The following is a 10,072-nucleotide window of genomic DNA, read 5'->3' as shown; positions in this document are numbered from 1 at the left end:
AACCAAGCATCTGCAATGGCCATCCCAGTCCCAGACCTGAACCTTATACAAAATGAGTGGGCTGAACTGAAGAGAAGAAGCGCCAACATGGATCTGGGAATCTGAAGGATCTGGACAGATTCTGTATGGAGGAATGGTCTCTGATCTCTTGTCAGGTGTTCTCCAAACTCATCAGGCATTATAGGAGAAGACTCAGAGCTGTTATCTTGGAAAAAGGAGATTGCAAAAAGTATTTATTAAAATGGGGCAAATAATTGTTCCCAATGTGTTTTGGGGAAAAACATTTATTTCATAATGTGATTTTCCCCCCACTTTCAATTATTTTACTTCAATAAAAGGTTAGATTTTTGCATAAAAAAAAAAATAAAAATAAAAAAAAAAAATATATATATATATATATATATATATATATATATATATATATATATAAATCTAAAGGATAAACAATGCAGATTTATTTTTTACAGCCATCTTTGATCACATTTACCAAGGGGGCAAATAATTATGACAAGCACTGTATTTATTTTACTGCATTATAGTAATGTGAATTATAGGGAATGTGCTTGACAGTAATGTTACAATTTCTGGCTTCACTATCACGTGTAAAGCGAGTGTGTAAAGAGTGTAAAGCGATTTCTGGCACATTTTAGAATATGAAAAGAAACTCCACTGACCTTCCTCGCTCCGACTCTTTATGATCTCATGCTATATAAATCTCATCTTCACTCATTCTCACAGGATCCAGAAGAGACAGTGATTTAGAGACCGACGACTTTGACTTTGCTGAAGAGTCACCTGCACAGGGAATGACAGAGGCACAGATGAAGTTTTTACAGTGGTTTTACCGCACAGAGGACCGTGAGTGTGCCAAGCTTGCACTTAAAGTCTTTCTAGTTTCTCACTTTTACAGAATTGAATTTCCCCATCCATGAAATGGCTTAAGTGCACACTTGGATGTGGCTGTATCACAGTAATACTCACAGACTGTCCAATGCCCTTTTCTTGTTTAACAGCAACATCATGGAAGTTTGGCATGCTGGCATTTGCTTTTCTGGGTCTTCTGATTGGTGCTATGCTGTTGGTCATGGGAATGATGGCTAATCGGTTAGTACAAACTAGCATTATGACCACAGGTAACAAACAGAAGTTTTATAGTAACCAAATTATGGTTACTATAAATGCACATTATTTGAACATGGGATGTCTTCAGAATATATATGTATATGTGTGTGTGTATATTATGGGAGGGCCAAACAGGATATAATTAAATGTAAATCTGAATGTATAGATACAAATCTGAATATATAGTTATAAGCCTGAATATATAGTTATAACTCTGAATATATTTACAAATATGAATATATAAATATACATTTGTATATAGTTATAAGTCTGAATATACATATTCATATATATATATATATATATAGTTATAACTCTGAATATATATATCAGGCATATATATATATATTCAGTTACAACTATATAATCGGATTTAAAAATATATATTCAGAGTTATAACTATATATTCAGAATTTATAAATATATATTCAGTTATAACTATGTATTCAGATTTACATTTATATATTCAGGCTTATAACTATATATTCAGATTTGTATCTATATATTCAGATTTACATATAATTATTTCCTGTTCAGCCCCCCATAATATATGTATGTATGTATGTATATATGTGTGTGTGTGTGTGTGTGTGTGTGTGTATATCCATACAGTACATACATACATATATGTGTATATATATACAGTATATATGAAGAGTTCAGATGCAAAAGCCTCGAAGTGCCATCTGAAATTTTCTTCTAGATTGATCATTTTTATCATGCTTGTGTATTTAAGTTCAGTAATTTCACTTAAATGGCAATGCAAATTACCTATATTAATTGTCATTTAAGTGAAATTACTGAACTTAAATATACAAGCTTTATAAAAATGATCCTTCTAGAGGAAAATTTCGGATGGCACTTAGAGGCTTTTGCATCTGAACTCTTCATATGTCTCTTCTATATATGGAATATTCTTCCATAACTTCCATGTCTCCCATATAGGAACAGGAAGCAAATAGCCAAGTACAAAGCAGCCACAAAAGTCACAGAGTTGAACCCTGAAATGGAGGGGTTGCAGGTCATCGTCACACAGGTCAAAGAGGAGAAAAGCCTTTCCATCTCATCCGAACACATCACAACACACAACAGCCATAGAAATTGGGAAGAGCCTTCAACCAACAGCAAAGCCTCAGAAGAAATGAAGCCTGGAGAAATTGTGGTGACCTGGAAGGACGGGAACGTGTCTACTTTGTATCCTGAACCGGTATCGGAGGGGGAAGTTGAACAGGACGTCCACAACACAGATGAGGAGACTCTGTCCCAAAACTCCCCCCAATTGATAACTTCATTTGAGGCTATTGCGTTTTAATATAGTCCTAATGTTTGCGTATCACTCATGGTTTCCCTAGTCCAAAATATATGCTTATAGCCTTGGGTCAAACAATCAGTGTCAATATATTCACACATATATTCAGTTTTATAGTGTATATTTCAAAAGGCAAGTTGTACTATTTGTTATAACAAAATTAATAATAATAAAAAAAAACTTTTGTGTAAAAATGCATCAGAATTGGTCATGGGCAGAAACTTGAAAATTACTGATTTGTTTTCTCCAAACCATAAAAGTGTACCATACAAATTCTATTATATGAATTAAATCAAATATTTAATCTGTATATTTTCTTTGCAGCACATACATAAGTTATTCTCTTCTATCTCACTTGATGAGATGCAACATAATAAACTTGGTAATTATAATGTGTTTAATCAATCTGAATTATTATTATTATTATTTTTTACAGTTCTTTACAAGAACAAACACAGACAAATGTGTTTATTTCCTGAAACTTTCTTTGGAATTCTGTGCATAATTAGGTTTTATGTTCTGCTGTGTAAAAAAAAAAAAAAAAAAAAGTCCTCATGAATCCTTGGAAATTAAAGTGGAAATTATTTTTAGCGCAATAAAATACAAGTATAATAGTGGTGCAAAAAAACAAAACAAAAAACTAAATTATAACAGAAACATCAGAAGTGCTAACAAAGACATTAATTGGAGCTCTGATAGGCTATATTTAATACATTGTCCATTCTCATACAGTTACTGCATTCTCATGTATGTGAGAGACGTTGTTCTCCTTCAGTATCAGAAGAGATCCTCTCCTGTATCAGAAGAGGGCAGCATCACATCAGAAGATCTTAAAGCCCTTGAGCAGTGTGAGCGTGGGGGCTCTGCGTTTGCTTTGAGCTCTGGAGGACTTCACCGTAACCAGCTTTGCGGTGGCTGGAGTGGGCAGCTCTTTATAGCAGGCGGTGAGGTGAGGAGCAGAGGACAGGCTGATCGCGGACTTGTCTTCGCTGATGAAGAGCGGACGGATACTCCTATCTGTCTCTCGCCTCACTTCCCGAACGACTTCGTGAAAGATGTGCTGAACGGAAAGGAAGTCCAAGCAGGCGGAAACTTCAAAGAACCGGCAGCCGAACCGCGAGGCCAGGGCTGCGCCGTCTGCCTTGCTCACCTGTCTGAGAGAGAGAGAGAGAGAGAGAGATTATTGCACAAATGTTTAACTCTTAAATGCATGCATTATGAAAGCATTTGATTGACTTTTCTTACGTAAAATGGACCTCTTACTAAAATCAAAAATTAATTCTTAATTAAAATATATATATAGGATCCTTTTCATGAATCCTGATGTGTAACAATGAAAATAAATGTATTAAATTATTGTAAATAATAATTAGTGTAGTTAAATGAGTCAATAAAATAGGCTAATAATATAATAAATACATGTAAAAGAAGAATGCAACTAAATTTATAAGACATTTTTTATTTAAATAACAGATGAATTAAATAGATTTTTTTTTTATTTACACAACTACCATTCAAAAGTTTTGATTTTTTTTATAGAAATAAATACTTACAGTAGGCTATATTTAGCAACGACAAAATTAATTGATGAAAATCGACACTTAAGACATAACGTTACAAAGATTTCCATTTCAAATAAATGCTGTTGTTTTAAACTTTCTATTCATCAAAGAATCCTAACAAAATGATCAGTTTCCACAAAAATATCTAGCGGCACAACTGTTTTCAACATTGATAATAATAGTAAGAAATGTTTCTTGAGCAGCAAATCATCATATTAGAATGATTTCTGAAGGATCATGTGACACTGAAAACTGGGGTAATGATGCTGAAAACTTTGCTTTGCATCACAGGAATAAAGATCTAAAATCTAAATAAAAAGTGCTTATGATAACTGCACCCTAAGATTAAATTGTGCAATAAAGGGTTAAGGAAAGTCTCTATGGTAATAGAAACTGAGGATGAGCAGTTAAAACATTTATTTAAAGCACGGCTGGCAAAGCACACATAAATCTGTAGTTACATAAATAGATAGAATTGATTGAGTCCAGCTGTTATATGGTCATTTTATGCACTGTGTTTGCATAATGAAAGGAAAATAAAAAGGCAATAAATGGTCATTTCCTGGACCAATCAAATCCTTACTTAAACATTTTAGGATCATGAAAGATTGAAATCTAAATAACTTGTGGTAGTACAGGGCATAATTGCTGTAATATAGCTAGTCACAGGTCATATGTTCTTCCAGTTAAACTAACAAAAGGACATTCATACAAATATGTAAATGCACTATTTTACTATGTTTGGTTACTGTTCTGACTAACACCCACTCTGACACAGGAGATTTGGCTGTTTAAGATTTGTGCTTAAAGGGGTCAATTGACATTTTCAACTTTCATAAATGTGTAATGTTGCTGTCTGAGCATGAAAAAGGTCTGAAAAATTACAAACACAAAGTCACTCAAATGGGAGTTATTCTCTATATCAGCGTCACTGTTTCTGAACTCCCTGAAATGCCTCCATTGTAGTCTTGAGCTTTCTTCCGGAATGTACACGTCAAAACATTCCTCGTTTACATAATTCCTGCCCAAGACACACGTAAAAAAGAGGCAGAGGCCTGGCTGAGTTGCATTAGTGGTGTGTTGAAAATCACGGGTATGGTAAGAGACATTTCCGAAACATGTTCAAAGCGGTTGACCAATCACTCACAACATACTGCTCCAGCCGACCAATCAGAGCACATTGCCCTTTCAAAAGAAGGGACTTCATATAGACAGTGACAGGAACTAACGGGGTAACCGAAAGACTGGGAAGAGAGGTGCTGAAACAATGTAAAATATGTGAAAATAATGTGTTTTTTGAAAAAGTAGACCCCAAAATAAAATAAAGAAAAAGTGCACAATAGGTCCCCTATAAGACAAATCATTGTGGCTGCGTCTGAAATCACCCCCTATACCCTTAAATAGGGCACTATTTGAGGGGGCAGCCATTTGTAGTGGTGTCCGAAACCATTGTCAATGTTATCAAGGGCACTCATTCAGTTCCATAATGCACCGCAATAATGAGAGGTACAACTGATTTACAACCAACGGCTAGAGAATACCCATAATGCACTGTGAGGGTTGTGCAGAATGATTTCCCGCGTCTCGCCAGAAGATGGCGCAACAGTTGAATCATCCATCCATTTTCCAAACAGCTGGTCCAATGTGGGTACAGCGTAATATCATACAGGTATAAATTCCTTTTTAATTGATTATCAAATTGTTTAATTAAGGTGGCTTGTTTCTAGCCTGGATGCCAGCCGAACTTAGCCCCGCCCACAACATTTGAGATCGGGAAGTTCGGACTTGGACTTGATCCGTTGTGGAGCAACTATGCTCGAACCAGAGCTGTTTGAAATTGTCAGGGCGGGCTTTATACGATGATGGACAGATGATAATGTAATCATCCACGTCACCAAAGAGCGCTTGAGTTGAATCCGTTTACAACAAAGAAGGTTGCCGCTGGAGAATTGAGATGTGTAGATTCCGCCATTGCATCTGTTATAGAAGATATCGACAGCGCATTAATTTTAAAAGAGGAACAGAGAACCGCGATCAATGAACCATTGAGAAGTCGCTCAACATACGTCACTTACTCCGTTGCTCTGATTGGTTGTAAGTCTATCCAATTGAGTGCAGAGGCATTTTCTTTCCTGGTTCGGTTGAAACACGCCTCATAATCACAGCCCAATGGAGCAGTATCAGACTCACATTCTGACTAGAATCTGAGTTTGACGACGTCAGGCTAGCTTGTTTCCATAAGAACAGAGTTCAAGATAAATCTTTTCATTACTACTGGAGCTGCCAGTTTGCTATGTTTTAAATGATTATTAAACAGCAAGCACAAACTATGCAAAAGCGGCAGCCCTTCTGGCGCACTCAGTGTCAGAATTCACTCACTCGTCGACTATGTTAGTTAGTGGACTGATGTAGGGAATAGTGATTGAGGGTATATGAGGGTATGAGTTTGAAAAAGATCTAACAGGAAGGATGTTTAATTCACCTGTATCTCTCCATGTCCACTTTGTTGCCTAGAAGAACGACAGGAGTGTCTGGCTGCAGGCCTTTTGAGTAAAGGGTCACAGTCTCTATGTACTGTTGGCAGGCCTGAAAGCTATTCCGGTTGTCAATGCTGTAGACAATGATGAAGGCATTGGCCCAGCTTAAATAGCGCTCACAGTTGACTGGTCCATCCTGATTTAAATAAAGACAGATTTGTTCGCATACTGTAAAGTTGCCAAGGTTATGCAACAAACTTCCATTACATGAAAGTAAAACACCAAGCATTATGAGGAGATCAATCTGATGCAAATATCAGGTGGCAATCTATATCAAGTAGAATATTCCCAAAGGAGACAAATGGACATCATTACCTGATCAGCCGTGTCCATCACTTTGACTATAACCGGCTGCTGGTCCACAAGTTCTTCAGAAGAGTAAGTATCTTCTGAAAATGTAATGTGTAAAAGAAGCTAATGTTTGTTTTTTTGAAAGAAAATTAACCAAAAGAACTGGTATTCACTAAAACATTAAACATTTCACACCAGCTCAAGTTACATGATAGTTGCATAATGTGTTTTGTCTTAAAGTTTCTCCAGATGAGGTCTTTTCAACCAGTTCTTCTCAAAATAAAACAGGACATTTCTCTTCCTGCCATCCATGTGCATTTTATAAATTTTATTATTTTATATAATGATTTCATGAAATAATTTAATTTGAACAAGATGTAAATGTGATAGAACAAATGACAAATTTGAAAAAAACTAAATGGTGTTGGAAAAAGACTTAAAGGCTGAGTTCTGTCAGTAATTACTCACCCTCGTGTTGTTCCAACCCTGTAAGACTTTAGTTCATCTTCGGAAAAAGCAAATTAAGATATTTTTGATGAAATCTGAGAGCTGGCTCACTCTTTCATAGGCTGCTAGGTAATCGATATGCCATCCCAGAAAAGTTAGTAAAGACATCGTTAAAATAGACCAAGTGACTACAGTGGCTCAACCTTAAGTTTATCAAATGACGAGAATACTTTTTGTGCGCAAAACCCCCTCAAAATAACGACTTTATTCAACTATTCATTTTCTTCTGTGAGGGCCTCTGAGTGAGTTCATGTAGTGTAACAGCGCATAATTTCTGGGTTGTACGTCAGAACATAGGCTCACTATTGGCTCAGATTTCATCCAAAATATCTTAATTTGTGTTCCGAAGATGAACGAAAGTCTTACGGGGTTGGAACAACATGAGGGTGAGTAATTACTGACAGAATTTTCATTTTTGGGTGAACTAACCCTTTAAGGCAAATTCTTAAAGTGGTTTGGCAAAGCCTGCAAGTCTTAAAATGTTGAATGCTAAAACCTGTCATTATAGTAACGTTAAAGCTGTCAGTGTATAAGCCTCAACTTTTCATCTTCTTCCAAGAGAAAAAAAAAATGAAAATGAGAATGAAGCTTTACAAGGACTTTTATGTCTCCCAAGTAAAACCCTTTTAAGTTTTAAAGTCATCCATCTGGGTTCCTATTGGTTATATATAAAACTAAAGTTAGCATTAATGCTTCAGTAAGATAAATTATCTGTTTGATTGATAAATCACTTTCAAATGTGTTGTGTTAAGACCAGGACTATAACCACTATAGACGTAGAGAAGTACACACATCCCCTCCAGATGTTCAATCACTCATTATTGTACTCAGTATTTTCTAATTTGACCGATTCTTAAACTTTTACCTTCGATCCCCTCAATATTTGGTTACATCCTTGGTGGCAACAGTAAAAGCTGGGAAACTCACCAAGGTTTGGGTCATATTCACTGATGAAGCGCTTTGTGAGGAATTTCACAGTAAGTGCTGCGGGGGGACAGACAAACTTCCTGTAAGTCTAAGTTCAGAAATATTTTCAATTACATAACAGAGCATCCCAACATGACGATGGAAAAGTTCTGCTGTTTCAGTTGTCGTCTTAAAACTAAATCTCTATATGTTATCCAGGCAAACATATACAATACTTTTTAAAACATTCATTTATAAAATAAATCAGATCAGTCATTTCAATTACACTCAGATATGAAAATATATATATGGGGAAATACAAATTCAAAACGATTTACAGTGTAATCAAGGCACATTATATCAGTATATATAAGTCTTCCCTAAAAATTAAAGACACCTTGATTTTGCAAACAAATCTACCAGGAACAAAGTGTAATGACAATTTCAGTGTGCGTTTGTGATAATGAACATGACGAAGATATTCCCCTGCAATGTATGTTAATCATACCTGACTTTCCAGATCCCATAGCTCCTAAAATCACTATGTTACACTCCGAGGGCTCATGCTCAGGAACTGTGACAATGTTGCACGTTCTTGCTTTCCCAAACATCAGAGACATCCTGAAGAAGTGATAAGATAGAAGAATGAAGAAGAAGATCCGAATCACGCAGTCCATATTAGACACACAGTATACATGTGCTTTGATCTTCTGAGTTCATACCTGGATGATGCTGACGTCTGATTTCTCACCAGCCCTCTCTGCAAAACAGCTGGCTCGCCTTATACTTCAGTATAAACGACATGTCTACAAACACGCAAATAAACATTTGTCCGAGATTGGTAGCGTATTTTCTCTGTGCTTTGGAAGTCTCTTGCAGTCGAAGAGGATGATGTTGCGAGAGGGGAATGAACAGTGAAATAAATAATGCTGGAATATTTTGGTTCGGTGGGCTGGAGCTCATGACGGAATGAATCTATCCAGTGAATCCGCCTCCCATGAACATAAAAATAATCTTCAAAGCTCACTCTGTAGGCTACAGGAATTGAAAAATTCGTGTTTGATAAATCAGTTCCCCTCCCTTTAACAGTGTGCGCTTTAGCCTGCTACTACTTTTTCAAGGGGAACTTTTTTGACGTCGAGGTTGACTACCTGTAGCAACGACTAAAATAGGCTACTTTTAAAACAAAACACGCTTATTTGTCATGTTTAAATCTAAAACGAAATGATATAATAATTTGTTACTTCAAAAAATTGGTCAGAAATGAACGAAAAGTGCTCGCTACTGCTGCCATGATAGCAGACTATTTCGCCAGGAAATGGCCGGCCTCATTAATTTTGCCGTTGCTCAAAGAAACTGTAGGCTACCGTTTTATATTTTAAAAAGTACTGAAAAGACCCAAATGTAAGAAATGTATTGATGAAAAATTATGATTCGTTGTTTGCTGACGACGTTCAAACGCGTTTGTCAATTTCCTTCATAATCGGTCACGAGACACGATGTTCGACGTCACTGTTTCTTACGGTTAACAAAATTCTTCAAATTAGGAATTATCATTGTTAAACACAAACACACAATGTATTACAATTTAGAGTTTTAGAGCATTTAAACTGCTTTAAGGATTGAAATATATTTCAATGAATTTGTAGGCTGCTATTTTTTTTATAAGAATTAGGCTAGTCTATGCTATTTGGGCTTGTGTCCACATATGCTTAGTAAAAGTCACAGGATAGCAATTAAACTGGTCTACTATATCTGCAAGCTTATGTTTTGAAATGAGCATCCCCCAGTACCCATAGGTCTGCTTGGTTTTATTTTATTTTAAGCAGTCACATGTT

General features: G+C 36.0%; 2 protein-coding genes across 2 annotated transcripts in view; one reads left to right on the top strand and one right to left on the bottom strand.

The window, feature by feature from the left end:
- The window catches only part of LOC308687222 (uncharacterized protein), a 9,229-nt gene extending 6,405 nt beyond the window's left edge, over positions 1-2,824 (top strand). Inside the window, exons 4-6 of the mRNA XM_081359585.1 lie at positions 739-858; positions 1,014-1,104; positions 2,068-2,824. Of these exons, the coding sequence (XP_081215711.1) occupies positions 739-858; positions 1,014-1,104; positions 2,068-2,434 (578 nt within the window). The 3' untranslated portion in view covers positions 2,435-2,824. The remainder of the gene's footprint in view (positions 1-738; positions 859-1,013; positions 1,105-2,067) is intronic.
- Positions 2,504-10,029, bottom strand: rasl12 (RAS-like, family 12). The gene is made up of 6 exons (XM_081359586.1): positions 8,957-10,029; positions 8,743-8,855; positions 8,256-8,312; positions 6,846-6,919; positions 6,476-6,666; positions 2,504-3,585 (listed from the first exon to the last, which is right to left on the bottom strand). The coding sequence occupies exons 2-6, from the start codon at positions 8,852-8,854 to the stop codon at positions 3,252-3,254; spliced, it is 768 nt and encodes a 255-aa protein (XP_081215712.1). The 5' UTR covers position 8,855; positions 8,957-10,029; the 3' UTR covers positions 2,504-3,251.
- Between the last annotated feature and the right edge of the window lie 43 nt (positions 10,030-10,072).

This window comes from Scardinius erythrophthalmus, assembly GCF_964197995.2.
Source record: "Scardinius erythrophthalmus genome assembly, chromosome: 2".
Classification (NCBI taxonomy): Eukaryota; Metazoa; Chordata; class Actinopteri; order Cypriniformes; family Leuciscidae; genus Scardinius; species Scardinius erythrophthalmus.
The sequence above is the reverse complement of the archived record's forward strand: the minus strand, read 5'-3'. Positions and strand labels throughout refer to the sequence as shown.